This window comes from Aphis gossypii, chromosome X (genome assembly GCF_020184175.1).
Source record: "Aphis gossypii isolate Hap1 chromosome X, ASM2018417v2, whole genome shotgun sequence".
NCBI classification, from domain to species: Eukaryota; Metazoa; Arthropoda; class Insecta; order Hemiptera; family Aphididae; genus Aphis; species Aphis gossypii.
Window position 1 is genome coordinate 38,249,617 of NC_065533.1, and position 21,265 is coordinate 38,270,881.

Here is a 21,265-nt window from a genome sequence, read left to right on the forward strand (position 1 = left end):
GATAACCGTATTTTATAAAAATGTTGTAGTTAACTAGTTAACACAAATATAGAGAAGAATAGAAGATGATAGAAAAAAATAAGTAACTTTTGACTAGATACGCACCTATATTCATTAGTTATTCAGTAACCATTATAAGCCTATAAGACGAATATACTGAGACCAATACCAGATTTACGCGAGTCCAGAAATAAGGAGATGCATCACACCTGAGCCTCTGAGGTTTAGATACTTAGCAGAATTTAAATTTTTAAACCGTTAAAAGAAATGTTATACCTTACTATTATTCCATTTCTCATAAATTAAAAAATAGGATAACTTCTACTATCGGTGTCTTATCAACGACCATTATTACTAGCTAATATATAATTATTCAATTTAAATTATTCAAATATTAATTTAATTGAAAATTAGAGTACCAACTACCAGCAATATGTTGTTGCAACCTACACAATCTACAGTTTCTGACGTTTTACATTTAAATTAAATAAATTATAATATACAAACGTCTGGTAATAACATATTATTTCCTGGCTATAACGAGACGGTTTTAATAGAATTAAAAAGACTTTATAGCTATCAAAACACTTAATGATTTTGTTCATAATTCTGAGAATTATGGTACTAATAAAATTAGTGATTTATTAAGAGTATTTATGCCAAACGTTTGACTAAATAATCCTGTGATTCAACAGTAAATTTAGCTTTTCATCAAAAATTGTAACGATAAAATATTGGACTTCAATTCATATTTTTTTTAATTGTAGATTAACATGGGTTTTATGGATTTATAGAAAGATCATTAAAAAACATAAATATACTCAATTACAATAAAACATCAGAATAATTTGAATAATTGTGGAATATTTATATGTACAAATTCCAGATATGTCGTACTCAAAAAACCAATATATTTCAGTCAGGAAGATATTCTCCTCTTAAGACACAAAAGAACGTAGGACATGGCCATAACATATTGTTATCTATTCAATAATTATTTTTAAAAAAAAACTTTCATTAAAATAAGTGTATTTTATGTTATGTTTTTGATACAGCTATTATAGATTTATTAATTTATTTTAGCGCCCGTCACTGACGGATTAAAGATGCACATAATATTTATTCACCTTCACCAGAAACAAAATTCATAACGACTAAAGTAGGCTTATAAAATATATTATCCACCTCGGAATTAACTTGCAAATATCATTTAACGAAAAGTTATCATTTTCCCGACGTAGCTAAGTTTTTGGAATCGTTATTTTTTATTACTTAACTATCTGACTTACCGATTGAAATGATTCCACAAAAAAAAAAAAAAAACGAAAATTCTAATCACTATTAAAAAATAATAATAATACGATCACTGCATCAATATCAGCAAGGATCATAAATCTAATCTTATATAATATAATAATAATAAAAAAAAAAATTATATTTATAATCAACGGTACTAGCCAATATTAGACATATTAAAAACAGCTGACGATGACTAAACAGTAGAAACAATTAATAATATAATATAATTATTATATTAAATCGCATAAGGTATGCAACGCGGTTTTAGATAATAGATAGTATGGTTTCAGTATGGTGTAATGAAGATGATCATTATTGATACCTAATAGGTACCTATGCAAACGGTATGTTCACGAAGGCTTAGTGAAAGACACAATTATAATATATTAGTGCGAGAATAAAGTTTTATTAACAATTTTTTTCTCTCAATATTTTATATTTTATTTATTACAAATTTAAAATATATATTATTCGAGTTTATTACAACACTATATTAATAGCACTTTAATTCATATTATTAATTCATGGCTGACGAAAACCTTGTCGGTTTATATTTTAAAAATAAACAAGTCATAACGGATGCTTAATTGAAGTAATTATGAAATATTTATAATTTTGATCAAAAAAAAAAAAAACCAACTAGATTTTTATTTAATAAAAGGAAACTAAAAATAACTAAACGGTAAATAGTAATAGGTACACTTATTATACCAAGGTTCTACAGTTACAGTTGCATATTCGAACTCCAAATAAAACATTTTCAACTAATTGATTTTCTGGTTGTTTTAACGTACCTATATACTAATTGAATCCCATTAAATTAAAGATATAATACTAGTTGAGTTCACGTTTAAATACTTTAAAAAATCTACTGTTATGATTAAAAATATTCAATTTTTTTTATTAATTTTGTAAAATTTGATTATTTATCTAATGTGTGATTATAAATTACCAGATTACAATGATTACAAAGGTAAATGATACAATACATAAATTTACTTTGTATAATTTAGTAAATTTAAACTCATATAATTTGTAACTTAGCATATAATATATACTATATATTAAAATTAAATATTAATTTTTTACTGTACTTACATATAAAATACAAAATTTTTATAAAAAATTGCCTATTTATGAAGGCAAATCGTAAAGATTATGTGAACAATATCACGTAATCGTCTCTACGCGTATACCTACGTATAGGTACGGTTGACTTTATATGTAACTAAAAATAATCTTAAAACTCAATTAATATATTTTTCATTTATACCCGAGACTATTATTATTATTTTCCCGTTAATGTAGGAATGTATACTAAACTAATATTCACTAACTTAAGCTTGTAGGCGGAAATCGGATAAAATTAAGACAGAGGTTAAAGATTTAAAATACCTAAAGACGATAAGAATAAACTATTATTAATTAAACCATAATAAATTAATAGATAATAATACTACAATTTTTTTTTTTTTTTAGTTTTGGTATTTAAATTTTAAAAAAATAGAAATTATTTCGTACGTAAAAATATATACTATGTAATACTTCATTTAAATCTCAATAAGACTTGAAAATCTAATATAATATACCTCCTCATTTGGTGCTATTTGTATTAAAATTAAGTCAATCGTAAAGTAACGTTAAATTATTATATGAACGATTAAAAATTGAATTTTGTCAGCATTGGATAATTTAACGAAAAAAATCATTTTTATCGAACAATGTTAACTAATTTGTTGTAATTCAAAAAATAATGCTTAATCACAGAAAGTTGAAAATTTCCATCATTAAGTACGTTTTATATTACAATTATTATTGTCTATATAAATCATAAGCTATTTATGGATAAATAAAATATTTTATTGGCATTATAAGGTAAGAAATTTAAAAAGATCGAAAAAATATTTTCATATTAAAATCTATTATGCAGCAAAAGCAGGCTTTCCAGTTTTCTTGTAATTTATTTTTAACTAATTATGGACAGCTATCGTTCATGTAATCAGATGTATTCAGGTCACGGAAAATGAGGATGTTTTTTATTCGATCAAAATTTTTACCACTTAAACTAAAAAAATATTATTTTTTTATACAGTATTATGAATATTTTTAACTATAAATATAAAGAAAAATATTACAATTATGTTTTTATTTGTTTAAAATAAGATCAATACAAAATAGTACTTATAAACTTGTATTTAACTTATATGTATTATGCAATGTTAAACTGGTTACTATTTAACAGACAAAGACCTTGCTTCCATTTCTGAAACATTAAATAATATTTTATTAATTACTTATTTTGTGAATCGTTATTGATTTTTTAGTAACAATAGTAATCTGAATAATTAGGTGGAAACTACCCAATTATTTACCCAAGATAAAAAGATTTTCCGATTGCGTCCCACCTTTTTTTAGTGGTACATATGAATTGATCCAAAATGTACTTAAAGTTGTTAAATATATTATATATATTTTTTTTTTTAATTGTGCGTGTATGTTCTCCGTTTTTCAATTTTTTAATTTCTCAAATCATAATTTTTGAGGATTTTTGTATTTAATTTAAAAATTTTTATGGCCCTTAATTTTATCAACAAAAAAATATGAAAGTTTGGAATATATATTAATAGAATACAAAAATCCAATATATTATGCCAATGAATGACCATTATTTTATTTAAATTCGTTTATATTTTGGTGATCATAAAAATACCATAATCAGTGAAATGTTATAAATCAAGTTATAAAAGATATCCCGATTTATATAAAGTAACATTAAAAAAATGTTAAAGGGGCACCAAATCCTACTCTATCTTTCGAAAATTTACTGCTATATAGATTTGCACTATAGGTATCAAATTTATACAAAATACAAACAATATTAAAATAATGAGTAAATACTTTAATAATAATATAACTTATAAAGTATAGAAAACAACAATTAAATTAATAACGAAAAATAATTAACTCGGTGAATCAAGATCATTTCTAAATATTAATATTTTACATATTCATAAGTCATAACTTGCTTAAAAATATTTGGAGTATAATATTATTATGTTATACATTATATGATATGAACGAGAAAATGTAAAAATCTACACTAATTAATAAAATAACACAATATGTGTTAATAATTTGTAATATACTTACACAACTATTTAATTTAACTGTGGAACTAGGTATTTAATAATTTAGAAAAAAAATGTATAAATAAATAATCTATACTTGGGTCGAAAAAAAAATTGAAACAAGTTGTAACGATTTGCGGTGAAAATGTATGAAGATACCTACGATAAATATATAAAAAATAAAATTGTGACCATATGACTCGTGCTCTATTTTTTTTTTTTTTTTAATAAATACGAGAATAAAATATAATACAATACAAAATAAATGCAGTTTGTGATGATTAGTAAAAAACGATATACGATCAATTACATATTCAATAATCTTGATCACATTTTTCGAAAAAAATGTATACCAAAACATTAATTGATTTATAATTTTTGAACAGAAATCGTCATAAAAAATATATAAAAAAGTTTGTGTTGCGTAAATATTTCCATATTTTTAATGTGTCTTTTTGACTTTTAAAGTCACAATATATTATGACAATGTAGGTATGTGGTGGTATAAATTTATGAAATTCCATTTTCTACCCATATTTATAATAACTAATTATTAATTATTATTTTATAAAATGATATTCATTTTCAGTTAGAGTATTGAAATTCAATAATAATACAAAGATACTACATATTTTAACTAGTTTTAATATATTTATATAAGTATAATTTATTATTTTAATACATTACAGATATAATAAATTATAAACTAGGGTTGAAATATAATTAATATATTGACAATGTTGTTGGGTAAATATAATAAAATATATAGATAGTAGGTACTTTTTATTTTTTATTTTTTAACTCATCGTAATATTTATTTACCTCTCAAGTATTTCACTAAGTATACATAGTATTAATCAAAACAGAATAAAAATATTGACTTTAAAAAAGTTTATTATAATTTTTAAATTAAATTAATTTTGATGTAGGTCGAAAGCATCAATTCACTCTATAATACACATTAAATGCATTAAAATTCAAAGACAATTAAATATAAAAACATTTAAACGTAGATAAATAAAAAATTGAAAAAAAATAAAGTGTACAAAAATAGAAATCATCACATACCTATTGTCGTACATTTTTTACACCATATACATTAACTATGAATTAAAATCCAACTGTTGTTTTATACAATAACTAATCAGACACTAAAAATTCATTTGAAACATTAATAAACGAACATATTTTGGAATTCTATTTATTGATTAAAATTTCCAACTACAACAGTTGTAATTAAAACAAAATTATCATGATAACAAAAAGAGTTGGTCACCTCCAAGCCAATGGCTATGCGGAGATGAGAGTTCAAATAAAATAATAACTACCTTTATAATTCAAGTATACAAGTTGAATTACATTTAAAGAGAATAAAGTTCATATCTATAGTAAAGTAGATTAATAAATTTATAATATCGAAATCTTAACAAATGTCAACTTAATCATAATTATTTATATTTATATTATGTACTATATGTTAATATTTTACATTTTATTCTTAATGATATCGACAACACGTTTCTTAAAACTATAAAATAACATATTAGTATATCACATATGTACATACTAACGCTATATAAATATAAGTAAAATATACAAATTGTCTAGCAGAAATCTCCTTCAAAATTGAACATCGAAAAAATTTTACTGGTCTAAAAGGCCATGTCAAATACAAAACTAATTAAATACATATAAAAAACCAACATCATTCTAAAACAAATAAATTTATTGCTCTGTTCTGCAGAATCAAAGACACAATATTAAATTACATTTCCATAACCGGGTTGTAGCCCACGCACACAACGTCTGGAGTCTGACCTTTTGGTTCTAGTTATAAGGGTGGCGTTTTAAAATAATTACATTATACTATATTTGAAAAGACTTGGAATTTTCACCAAATATACGTATACCTATATTAATATTTTCTTTAGCTATACATTATAGTTTCAAATTATTTTATGATTTATACAAATATTTAAAGTTTCAATCTTTTTTTCATGTTGAATTTTTTTTTCAGTAAATATTGCTCTAAAATTTAAAACAAGGTTCTCCATAAGTTGTAGGTAACAATTAAAAAATATTAAAAACAAGTATGTAGATTAAAAAAATGTCAATAGGTACATTTTTAATAGTTTTATTTTTTATTTCTATTTAATATAACTGAAATGATTTTTAAGTATACATTAATGTATATTAGGTACATATATATTTAATTACAAAACTGATTAAAATGTAACTTTGAGGTAACTCAAAACTAACTTTTAGATTTTTTTATAATGGGGATTTCTTGTAAACAACTCACCAAAAAGTTTAGTAACCATACCTCTACACACGTTTATATGGTTATTTATTATTATTTCATAGCATTCACTGATTTTCACGTTACATTATTTACCTACGTATATTTGATTTATAAAACTTTTCTTATATCTGACGATAATAGATTATTGTTATTCACATCGTGTACAAATACTTACACTAAATATTCGATTTATTTACTTTAATTTAGCTGATGGTTGAAAAAAAAAGTTGAAAACAAATGTCATGAATAATTGGTACGCGTATCTCTATAATATTACTCTCATTCAAGGTCTGGTGTTACATCGTTAAAAACATACATATATAATATATAGAGAAGGAATTCATAACATATAGGTAAGTATGTCATTATATATTATACATCGTATAATAAATACGATTAACATCCATTTGAACAAAATTAATTTTTTAAGTAGGTACCTATAGGTACATGACATCCATATGGATGATTGTAATTACAAAGGTATGCATTATAATATACACATATCACATATATAAAAAAAATAATATATTATATTCCGTTCAAGTAATCATATATACCAATACACAAAACCACAAAATTAGATATTAACTAGTTAAAAAGTTTATTTAAGTATATAATTTTTTTGATTTTAAACTTAAATTGTTCATTCATTTTCTAATCAACTTAAAAAAATAATTTAATTGACTATTACTGAAATATCTTAGCTTTTTTTAGTTGATTTAAAAATAATCCATGAATTTAAAACTAAAAAACGTTTTTGAAATTGTTGGTTTTAATGGTTTTATACGTCATTATTATAATATTACTATTTGTACACAAATAATCAAATACTAGTCTGTATCTGATCTATACTCATCTGTTGTTACTTGAAAAAATAATATTATAGTAGATTACCTTCTTTAAATCCAGTTTGGTTTATATATTTTTTCATTTTAACCTAAAACTTGTAAAACAAATACATATATTATTTAAGTAAATATTATGTATTCACTTAACTAGAGTTAATTATTATTTTTATACATTTATCAACCTTAGAGCTATTAGAGTTATATCAGTCATTGTGTAGTATTTCAGTGAGTATAATAATATTATATTTCTATTATATAATACTGTCATGATAACAATTTAATTTTTGAAAACAGCAACATTTTTTTTTATATTAAACGACTTTAAAACGTTAAAATGTGTTTCTTGTTGTTATCCATTTATTTTTATTAATTGTTTATCATTAAAGTAATTATTAACTGCAACCTATATTAATATAACAGCGTTGTTTTTAAAATTTAAATACATATTTATTGATACATTCTGTCAACATACGTCATACATCTTTAATATTTACGACGCAACCAATGAATATATTTTTACGATGTCTCTATACTATGCAATTATTTTAAATTAAATAAATATTAGATTTATTTACTTATACATTTTGTGTAACGCCAACTAAGATACCGCAATAAAAAACTCGGGTAATCGAGGTTGTTTTTGAAAAATCTCGATTAGAAATCAATTAAGTAAAGCTATGTACGTTTTAGTGTTTCTTTGATTACTCATCGTCCATATTATATTGTAATGATATAATACAGACTTAAAAATATTTACATATCCCTTTTCGACGAAGAGTTCGTTGATCAGCTGATCGTACGGTTATTAGTTCATTGAGCGGTTCATCGTTAAAACAATTTTTCTGTAAGTTATAGATGCATAATAATATAATATACTTATTACTTATATTACATAATAAATAATAAGCGATTTAGTATGCAAATTAGTCTATAACACTCTTTATACTATATTTTGTATTATTATTATTTTCGAGTTTGTGGCAAACTATATAGCTACATGACCTGTAACTGGTAAGCTGTTGTTGACATTTTCCTGTTCCGTCTAACATTATTTTTTTCCAATACATCCATATAATTATTATATATATGCAGTTACTACCAAGGTCGAATGAAGTAATAGGCGCGGGGATCTCTGGGGATCTAATCGAATAAGTATTGAACTGCGCAATAGAATTTCAAATTATTTTGATTGTTTATTCCATACAATTTACAAAAGTAACATTTTAAGAGTATTATGATACCAATTCAAAATTATATAGTATTATGTAAGCATATTACTGTAAATTGTTTTTAAAAAGTTATTTATTTTTTTAAAAGTGAAAATTTGTTATTTTATGCAGTGGTGTAAAATACCGAAGTATGAGAAAAAAGATGATTTACCGCATGAATTGAATAGATAACGTGATGCTAACAATTATTTATATTTTTATTTATATCAATTTATGATGGGAGTTATAAGTAGTACATAAAATCTGCACTCTTTGCTGTCTATTTTGACTTTTCCCGATAACAAGAAACATTGTCGTCACCACTTAAAGTTTGATTCTTAAAAATTTTAACACGTTAACGACTAAAAGTAGATTTTGAATAGGGAACTTAAAAAAATATATTTATATACAAATTAAAAATACTAATAACAGTAAATATTAGTAAATATTAGTTACTTTTCATAAGATACTCTTTATAGTATAAAAAACTAATTATTTAGAAAATATAGTCCATAAACATGCAAATTCCAAAAATCAGAAATAAAATGTATTAATTTTTAAAGGGAAAAATAAAGACGACCTTGGTTGGTTATCACCCTGGTTATATTTTCACAAAAATTGTGAACATTTGGAAATCATTTTTATAGCTATAAATATAATAAAAACTGTAATAATCATATTTATGGTTTGAAAATTAAATATCTATTTACGATTTTATATTATTATTAAGTCTAGCAAAAAAATATATAAACACTACTGGCTTTTTATAAAAATTTGATCTTAACTATTTAATTAAATTAAAGATAACATTTTTAGTTATTTTGACATAATTTTAAAATATTATTAGTTGGCTCGTGGGTACATGGAACATTTAACGTACTTATGTAATATTGTATTTTGTACACACAAATACACAATATCTTTTTCAAATGCAATTTTTTTGATAAAAATTACTCTATTACTAGGTAATAATCAAATAAATCACTTAAATAGTTATAATATAAAATATATCATACAATATACTTATAATAATGCAAGCTGACAGATGGTCTTCCTCTTCGCTCATAATTGTTTTTCATATACAATCATTTATTATTGAATTCAAATATAACACATACTAAACACTTAACAGTGACTAACTAGTGACTGCTCAATGACGAGGTGTACTCGATACCGACAACAATTGTAACAATTTTTTTTTATATTAAAGAGAAATGACTAAGTATCGAATTCATGACTTATTTTTAAATTAAAACACCGGCTACATCGCATAGACAGCCTAAGCGGTGACTTAGATAATGTTTTTATAATCTTAAAAATTGTATAATATACATGGGGTTTGGTTAATTATTATAATTGATTTGCAGCAGCGAGAAAGATACAAAACAAACTTTTTTAGATTTTCGAATAATTTTCGTACGTCTAAAATATAAAAACCAGTGACGAATTCTCCAGGCATACTCAGCATGCGCCACATGCGATTATTATATAAACATAATAATTATTAGTAAAAATACAAAAATAATTTTGTAATCAGTAGTACCTATAGGTATTACGTATATATTTAAAAACTTAATAATCATAATAAGTATGGCAAACATTTTTATCTATTTCTGTTATACACTTATTCGTGTTTATCTTGATCCGTAACGACCGTAACATATTTTATTGACAGAGCCTGTAATAATATTGTGTGCGTAAAGCTGTAGAACGCTTGTTATCGCCGTGAATTACCGGTTATTCGAGACCTGCTCCACTATAGCAACTGCGAAACTATAATCACCCAGGGCATGCTCTAACACGACTAAGGTGTACGGTTGACTAATCGATTTGTATCGCAAAGTATATCAAACGAGACAGTAGATTGCTGGATATTAAAACGCGTGAGACACTGTCGAGACGTATTGCTTCAACAACGCGGCTTTGAATATAGTAATATTATTATACTGTAATTTTGACTTTTGAGTACATCTAAGAATGTTAAAATGTTTAAATAATAATTCATCATTTATGAAAATCATTAAATTTTCAATCGAAAACTATTTTTTATACAATTCTATTGTTCAGCGTGTTTAATGCGCATTTGCGATGTATGGTAATTTGGTGTAGGTAAAACGGACAATGTGCAAATAATATACGGCGGCCCTCGTCGAGTTACTCTTATATAATTTACATGTACGAGTCTATGACGATTTTATTAATTCGTATTTATTTATTAATTATAAAATATAATGAATTAAATAGAACTATAATACATTATGTCCATTATGATAAACGAGCATGCGCATACTTCGGAGTAAGCATTCGCCACTGATAAAAACGATAACACGCAAACGGATAGAAAAATTTAGCAATATAAATTGTTGATATTTTACTTTATTGGATGAGAATTACACTTATTCTAAATTGTATTCGTGAATGATGATACTCGTGCCACCAATCATTAAAAATTTTGAAGCTCCCTTCCCTCACTGAACGGCAATTAACTATATTTATATAGGTACATACTTTACCAACCGTTAGTTTAAGTAAAAAAAATCAGGGAAGTCTTTTTTTAGAAGAAAATTTAATAAACAGCAATCAAAATTTGCCAATTTTATGAATTTGATTACCAAATTGAAAAACTATGCATAGGGGAAAAAATTACGATGGATAAATTTATGAAATTTTGTCAATTTTATAAAAAAAATGTTGATCTTAAAAAAGGAAATTGTATAAAACATTAAAACGTTATTGAAAATAAATAAAATATAACAAAGCATTGTACAATAAAATAGTGATCAACAGTAAACATGGCGATAAATATGTTAGATGGAATTTAGGAATAAAACAATAATACAGACAATATCTGAAGAAAAATGCATAAACTATATACTTAAACATAATATACTATATTATTATTTATTAAATAATATCATTTATTATATATAGTACATTAGTACTATATACAATCAATGATAATATTCTTAAAAGGATGTCAGCGCGCTGTTTGTTTTCTCTCTCTGGCTCATGCGCAACATAAACCATACACACTTATGCAAAATCATTTTTTTTTAGTTATCTCGTAGTAAAGTCGCCCATCACAAAACCAATAGAGAATACTATTCTTGAGAATTTGACATATCGATTTGTCTAAATATTGTCTCAAAATAAATTAAACATTATTTAAATCTATACATATATTTTTTTAATTCGAATATAAAATCAAACAACAATAAAATATAAAACCAATAATGTTATACTCTCAAAAATATTTTAAATACTTTTAAGTCATTGCATATTTACCCATATTATAATAACTGTTGTTTTCTAAACATTTTTTGTATCCTTTTGTAATTTAAAAAAAAATAACCGTAGATTCTTGAAATGTTCATAAAATGTTAATATAATAATATTTTCTATGTTGATAACCTAAGTTCAACGTAAGCTTTGTGTCAAATCAGAAATGACACGTATTTATTGATTCAATATGTTGGGTTCAAACTTCAATATTTTAGAGTTTTAATTAAATACCAATTACTCCGCTCTAAAATATGTGACATAAGATAATAATATAAATAATAATGATATATTAAGTATGAATAAGAAACATCCTTATATATATATTAGTATTAATCTATGAATAATAAATTTATTATCATAGTCTTGTAAAATAATTTAGATTTCTTATACAAAAAAAAAAAATACTTTTTCTTGTATTGCATTATAATTTTTATTAAATTTTTTTATACTAGTATAAAAATTTCAATATTAAATTTATATTAACACGGCGCATTAGATATGCAATTTAGATACATCATCACCGCATGGAACCGTTTGATCTAATCATTTATTTTTATTTTATACAATATTATATTATTATAACTAAAATTTATTATTCAAGGATTAAAATTTGTTAGTTATTTGTGTGATTAAAAATATTAATAGAAAAAACGAATAATTTAAATTTTTTATGTATTAAGAACCAAGATGTTGAACCTCTCAAAATATTGTGGCGCTCTATTTTGAACCTTACTTCTAATTTATTATTGACACTAGGTCAGAATATACTACAGAAAGTACAGATATTTATTGTATATTACTCGTAATTTACTTCACATTCAATATTAGTGGTATTACTACCACTAATGTAGTGTGGGCATGCAATTTATATGGACTTAGAATCATTTCAGATAACAGCAGTAATGACGTTGTTCTGGATTTTAGATGCATCAGTAAACATTTTTTCACCACTATGAATGTCTAAGATATTAAAAAAGTAATATTTTTTATAAATTAATGGATTTATTGAATAATTTTTTTATTTTTAGTTAAGAAAGTTTGATGTTTGTGTCAGTAAAGTTCATGGCAATTGAATAGCAGGTAATATCAAAAGTATTATGACGATTCATAAATGATTTTCTAATTTAAATATGTATTTTTTGAAGATTAAGAGTAAAGTAAAATGATAAAATGTTACTAGCGAATGTCAATTCTTAACTTAATAACAATTTAAGTCTTCTAATATCTGCAAACGGAGGGACAGTGGTCGAAGTAGGGGGGGATACGGAGGGATGGCATCCCACCACTTATTATAATCTACATTTGTCATCCCTCCATTTATAGGCGTAGGTATAATATAGGCGTGATATAAACAATAGTATAAAAGTTGAGGTATCCCTCCACTTATTTTGAGCCACTTAGATCACTGCGGAGGGATACCAGCTAGATTTTGAATTCTTAGAATTGGACTTGAGTGGTACATATCTATAGACGTTCTAATATCGGAGTTGTGTATAACGTAGGTACATTATAGTGTTAACTAATATATTTTTCGCAATATTAATTTCTTTTTATAACTTGTTATAATTTTCTTAAAATAAATTTAAATCTATCACATTTATAACGTAGTTTAAAAATATAGGTATTTTCCTCTCCATTATAAATGATCACAAATAGTAATTGACGGATTTATACAAAATATTATAATAAATAAATCGAAAAATGTTTTACACTAAGCTATGCACGTGACACATACCAACTGTCGAATCACCACTGTAGTTAGTGTTCTCGTCTATAGCAACTAAAATCAACTCAAAAACCACGATATTCTATTTGTTTGTTGATAAAAATATCAATAAATTGTCTATCTAACTAAAAATAAGAATTCAACTAATATTTTTTTTTCTGCCGTGAGGTTGTAATAAATATTTTTATTGAAAATTTAGTAGAAACTAAGTATAAATAATATTATTAAAAATTATGTAAAAATTGCATACTTGCGAACGCCGTTAAGTGTAACTAATATATTATATTTATATATTATACTAATATATATTAATATATTCTGCTATTATTTTGGGTATTTATTGAAGTACGTAATGATTTGATTTAAACAGTTGTAATCTTTCTTACCACTGCGTGTAATATCATTAAACTATCCGCTTGACGGAAAGAGCTCATTTTTAAACACTTTTACTATCATTGAAAAATAAACTTTCAGTGTAAGCGTGACAAAATATAGCTATTTGCAGGTTACAGTACTTTCATAGGTAATAGGTTTAAATAAAGTATTTAATGAAAGTATAACAAATAATCGCTTTTTATTGGTTTTTACTGGATACCTATTGGTATTAATTATTATAGTATTATTAGTAATACACTTTATTATAGTACAATACAGTACAAACTATAAATAAGTAATTTTATAGAATTAATCTAAATACTTTAAAAATTATAATTTTACGTAAAAGTTTCAAATTACCACAAAAATAAACAATTTTAATTACAAACTAATTAAATCATATTTTGATCACTCATTTATCAAACGCATTTTGTGATTACCTATAGTATACAGTACAATCACTAAAATCAACCAATAAAAATATGCAAAAACATAAAAGTAAACACCAATTTTACTATACGTATGTGTATAGTACATGAGTACATGACATATTGTAGCTGTGCGATGAAATAGCGGTTTCATTCAAAAACACTTGTTCGATTTTCGCCGGACGAACAAATTTTGAATTTTTGATATCCGTCGAAAAACCGTCCTTCACAAATGCCTACGTTGGTCGATGGCTGTACTAATAATATTATATAAGTAATATGTTCTTTCAACCCACTGTTCCACTGAATCATACACGCATACATATAAACATATTATAACAATTAGGTATATATAGTTGACAGCCGACTGTTACATGGTACTTTTATAATATGATAAAATAAAATGGTCAATAAAAGTGAAACAAACTTGACATCATTTTTTATAAAAACAACAACAATAATAATAATAATTAACAATGTATACCGTAAGGCCCACCCGTGGATAAATTTTATGAGTTATTAAACGGTATATATAAAATACAATTAAGAACCTTAACCTGTCACGATCTATCAACCAGATAGTCTCTATAATGTATATTGTCCGTATAATTGTATATGTTGGGACGTTTTTTTATATATATCCCACACAACAAAGTTCTATTTTCGAAATATCGTAGAAATATTGTTTGTTTAAATTAAAATATACGATTTAAAATTTAAATCGTTAGAATGTCTAAAATATTTAATTACTAAATTAGGTAATTAAAAAAAAAAAGATTATGTTCCTCTAGTTTTTTTTTTTTTTACTTCCAAGTAAAACTTATATTGATATTCATAGAAACACATTTGGTAAGAATGGACGAGTACAAATGTTTAGTCAATTTCACATAGGTAACGCCATTTATTCATTATTGAAATACGTATATGTTACTATATAGTAACTGAGTAACCACCATTCTTAGCAGCGAACCATAAATTGGTTTTAAAAACTACCTACTTGTAGCCAAAAATTCATATACGGTTAATGAATTATATTCAAAGACAATATATCTTTTTATAATTCGACGATTTATTTGCAGAAGAAAAATATCTAGATACATATATGTAGCGCCATTCTACTTTGTATAAAAAGTTGTATACACGTTGGTATTCCCGGATTTAATGATTTTCGAGTTACAACTAGGTTACTTACGCTAAACGCTATTCAAGAGACGTAGAGGTCCACAACCACTGACCGCCGCTAGCGATGGACCAACACCGCCATGGCTGTTTCCCGCCACAAAGTCACGGGGCTCGCCGATTAAGAAAGTTGTACGTACAGTTTGAAGTTTCTTTTTAAATTAAGTACCTATCTAATGGACATTGTAAAATAATATAAACTAAAAACGATCATCAGGTCACCGAAAAATTTAAATTTCACAATTTTACAATTGCGATGTTCTTAACATTAAGTTTGATTAGTTCAGCTGAATGAAAATTGTCCATGTTACACGTGGATGAGAGAGAGAGAGAGAGAAAACAAAATAATATAGTGCATTGCACGAGGATTGGTAAGTTACTACCCGAAACATAGTAGGTAAGTGGTTACATAATATGTAAGTTCCTACACGAACAAAAATTTACCGACTTGTATAATTTTCTATACTCAGCAATACAATGCGATTAATATATTATCTATTTATCTCTATTACCTATATGATTAGATAAATGGTAATCCACTGGTTGAATTCAGTACTCGTTGATTATTACCTAACAGAAGTAACAGTACAAGTTACAAAAATGAACGTAATTTTTTATATTATGTACAGTGAAAAAGGAAAACCTCTTTCATTTCATAATAATTATAAACTTTATAAAAAAAAAACACGCCTCTAAATCAAATATATAGGTATATACTTGGATGTGTTATTTATTATACATCCATTTTCAACGTGTAGGAACTTACATATGCATACTTAGGGGTAATTTTTATCTGCTAAATCACGTGTGGAAACTTACATTCGCCCCGTTGCACACACTTGCATAAGTCTTAATAAAAATATCTTAATTCGAGATATTGACATTTATTTTTTATACATATCACTCGTATATTATATTGAGTTTAAAAAAATAATTATATTGACATAGAACCTACGTATAAAGTATTGTATACTTACTTGATAATAAATGTAATACTTGACTGCAAACTATTTTAGTTTTGTATTCAATCGCATCAGAGTTTAATGCCTGTATCAAATGAATACGATGCTACGAGACGTTTTATACATAGATACAAACATATTACAAACTCATACTTCCGAAAATTCTATACTAATCTAACCATTGATTGAATCGTCAACAATATTCACGGTGCTATTTTATACCTATATTTAAGTTTTAACTAATTGTCTGTTATCATACACCAAGGTAAAATTTCACTTTCCGTGATTTCTATGGATGATTATTATTTATTATGCTGGAAAATTTTATTCTGCATAAGCCATAAATCGTCAAAACGATTTAATGAAAAATCCTCCTTGCTTTCATGGCTCGTTATATATATATAAATTATTATTGATTATAATAGGTAGGTACCAAACTATATGCCTATCAAGTTACCAGCTATTAAAAATTCATAATAATAAAAAATAAATATGATTTATGAATAATATGATTACAATTAAATTTTGCTTGACTTATAACAATCATCACTAACGTTAGTTCAGTCCTTTCATTAATTCTTTCCACAGAATGATGCTGACTAGTCTAGTATTTTCCTATTATTTCTTATCCTCCCCGGTAATGGTCCAAGAGTTCCTGCTTTTGTTTGCTCCATTAATATGGCCACATATTTAGTCACGGCACCCGGTAACCACTTTACCTAAAAACGGTTTTATAATAAGTTACAAAAATATTTTGTACGCTGCATTGCTCCATTAAAATATTAACTAGATAGGTATTAAATTACACTTATGTAAGTATAACCATTGAACTTATATATATATATGGAATAGAACTACATAGTTGCATATTTTAAATACCTATTTTAAATTTCTAAAATTGTCCAATGATTTTAAGCTCTATGCTCAGTTTAGAACAGTGAAATACTTTAAACGTGCTAAAATGTAATACTGCAAAATGTGTGCAAATAACCTTTTTTCATAAAATACAACCAATAAGTAAAAATATATATATATATAAAATAATACATATTAACTCAATTCCTGAATTATTTTAGTAAGGCCACTAAAATACTTAGGATTTCAGAATTTTAATCATTATTATTAATCATTTAAAATTGTTATACTTTTTGCATTACCTATATACATCCTATTTGTTATTAAATTTTAGATTTATAATTTTGAATCCCCGCCAAATTTGATTAATAGACAAAATTGAGAAAATCCCAAAAAAAGTTCACCGTATGGTTAATAATAAAATAGGTAGATATAAAATTATTCATTCAGTGAATTGGGTATTATGTGTAGAATTGAGTCTTTAGCAAATAGCCGCACCGCGCACAGCGGCTAATGTAAAATCTATGTATAAACTTATCAGTGGAATTAGGTATGTGGAAAGATCTTTTTTGAAAGTCACTTCATAGAAAAATTTAGAAAAGTATTCTATGTAAAATACCGACCGAAAATTTTGATTGCTAAAATTTTGGGGTCTAAATAAAATAAAATTTCTATTTTAATTAGGTATCATTTTTATTTTTTATAATTTTTCACAAAAATAGTACAGAAATATAAAAAAAAAATTTAATATTTAATTAACATGTATAATGCCTATATAATAAGTTAATAACACTAGGTACTTACTCCATAGTTTTCCAAGTCTAACAAAAATCCTCTATGCTTAGGTGTTGTGATTGGCGTTTGAATACAATTTTTGTGGCCACAAATAACGGGAGGATGAATAGAAGACAAAAATATCATTCTATCATTAGCCTCAATTTTTTCCACAGATTCATCTGGGCGTAATATTCTGGAGCAACATACACATTTTTTTTTCTTCAACCTTTTGTTTTTTTTAGTTTTGTTTTTTGTGTTAATCAAGAGTTTGGCCGGATTTACATTAACCGATTGTTTCGACATCGTTTTATAATTTATTATTTGTACAATTTAATTTACTATACATTTAAAATAATAGTTTTCAAATTTAATTATTTAAACTAATTTAGATGTTATTTACATTTATGATGCGTTGCTATATAGAATCGAGTCTGGGCAGTATATATTTTGTAGTTGATAACGATACACATTTTAAGTCAATACCAATTTATTTAGTTTCCGATTATAAAAATAAAATCATCTTATATTGGTGAATCTTTTAAAAATCTAATTTATTTTTGACTGATAAATAAAAACTTACCTGATATAGCATAGGCATATTACATTATGTTGCAGTACCTACCAAATCTTTATTTTCGAAATCTTCCATGGGTGACAAGCAAATCTGATGATCGGATACCGAGTTCGATTCGCCGGTTGGGGTGTCCCTGAAATCAACTGAATATTTTCCCGTTAAGAAAACTGAGCGAGCTGATTTGGTTAAGGTACAATATATTATAATGCCTATGATGTGCAGATATGTGTTGACGACACCTAGTAATATATATAATAATATATTGAATAAAAGTAATGTATAGGATGAAGGAAAAATAAATTCGATTGTGTAAAACAAATATAGGTACATATCATGAATGTTTTTCAGATAATAATTGTTGAGGCTAGTTTTAAAGCCAAACAAATATTACACATATAACGCATGCCTACCGTAAAAACCAATAGGTATACATTGTTTGCATTTAAACATTGAATTAATGTATAAGGTAAAAACGAATAAAGAGAAAAATATAATATGTTTGAATTGTTTGAAAATTAAACACTGAGAAAAATTGTTTAAAATAGGTACCTATACGAAACACTTTGTATAGTCGAATAAAAATGTACGTTGCAAAACGCGAAAACTTTGCAGGTATTAGGCACCCTTGAGGCTTGGTTATGTTTTATCTAGGTAATTATTGCATTTATACCTATTAAAAATATTTAATATTGACTCCGCGACAAATCCCATTAAAAATTGTACAAAGCTTGATGAGATTAACATTGTTTTGTATGTAAATAATAATACACTTATAGGTACAATATAAGTAGGAGTGTAAGACAGGTAGGTAAATATATTATTATAGTCTTGAAAAATAATATTATTATAAATAAATATTTATAATCAAAATTTATCTTAAATGAAAAATCCCCACCAAAAACCTAACTGTTCAAAAAAAGAAAAATTAAAAACCGTTTAACAAAAAAAAATAGCCTATCCAAGTATTTACTGATGTAGTGATATGCCTGCAGCCTACTGATATCTAAACAACATTTTAAGAAAATCATTTTCAACTAAGCTGTATACTTCATCAAATGTTTTCAAAATTTTTATTAAAAGACAAAAACCAAAAAGTAAAATTCATATTATAGTAATAACTAATACTATTTATAAAACAATTGCCTATATCGAACTCCTTTAAATGTAGGTATACCTATTTACTATCATAGCGCAATCAATAATTATGCAATGGCTATAAGAAAACAACTATTATAAATGATTTTTTATCAAACAAAAAATAATAATAATAATAATAAATAAATTTCATACTTACCTACCAACTCTAAATGCATTTTAAAAGAGATTCCTTACAATTACAACACTAGCATAATATAGAAATAAAGTTCTTATGAATATTATTTTTGAAACAACTTTAGTCTTTACTCTTTTATTCAAAATTACGTTGGTTAATTAATAAAATGTCAGGAATTAACATATATTTGATACCTATCTAGTATATTTGATAGGTATTTATGAGAGTGAAAGGTAAAATTATAGTTTGGTGATTTTTCAATGTAGGCCTAATACATAATATATTACACCTACTAATTGATTTTTTTTTTTAATTAAGAATACAAAATTATTTGGATATTAGTAAATTTACTTACTTCTAACCGACAACTAGTTAATTAAATAATAAAAAATATACTAAAAATCAAATACTATAATATCTTATGTGTCTGCTTAATAAAATTTTATACAATACATACAAATTGTATGTGTTAGATTTTAAAAATGAATGATTATACCTACAAGACGTAATGTAGACTAATTTTATGTACCATATTAGCATGTTATATAATTTTACTGAATTTTATTAGATAATTACATTTTTATCCCAACTTCATAAGAATGGCTCACATTAAAGCCAATATTTGAAAGCTAATTAACCTACTAATGTAATAAGAGTAGGATAACTCTACTGAGTCTGGACTTCCTTAGTTAAGTTATTGGTGGTATTGCCTCCACTGTCAAGAAGACTTGAGCATGCTTATGCTGTAGAAAAAGTAAAATTGTAAAACAACTAATAAATTTAATATTCTTCTGTTATTTATAATTAGTAGTATTTTTTTATCATCAGATAATTGTCTCTAACAAATTTTATACTAAACAGAAAAATTGTGATTATTTTAATTCTATTCCTGTCTTTCTAGAATATGTATCAAATAGATACCAGTATATTTTTACTTTTTTGAATACTTATTCTTAACATTTTACAATTTCAATAAGAAATACTTAATTTTTTTATAAAATGATCTCTTAAGTCCATATTCACTGTTATCAAGAAAAACTATCATAATA

General features: G+C 24.8%; 1 protein-coding gene across 1 annotated transcript; it reads right to left on the reverse strand.

Annotated features, from left to right (window-relative positions):
• Positions 1 to 17,214: 17,214 nt before the first annotated feature.
• On the reverse strand, positions 17,215 to 18,781 carry LOC114119660 (uncharacterized). The gene is made up of 2 exons (XM_027981294.2): positions 18,397 to 18,781; positions 17,215 to 17,456 (listed from the first exon to the last, which is right to left on the reverse strand). The coding sequence occupies exons 1-2, from the start codon at positions 18,670 to 18,672 to the stop codon at positions 17,337 to 17,339; spliced, it is 396 nt and encodes a 131-aa protein (XP_027837095.1). The 5' UTR covers positions 18,673 to 18,781; the 3' UTR covers positions 17,215 to 17,336.
• Between the last annotated feature and the right edge of the window lie 2,484 nt (positions 18,782 to 21,265).

Excerpts from the sequence above, each read along its gene's own strand:
- LOC114119660 (XM_027981294.2), bottom strand. The coding sequence starts at position 18,672 with ATGTCGAAACAATCGGTTAATGTAAATCCGGCCAAACTCTTGATTAAC. Across the intron at positions 17,457-18,396 it reads TAGACTTGGAAAACTATGGA|GTAAAGTGGTTACCGGGTGC; the intron begins GTAAGTACCTAG and ends AACCGTTTTTAG.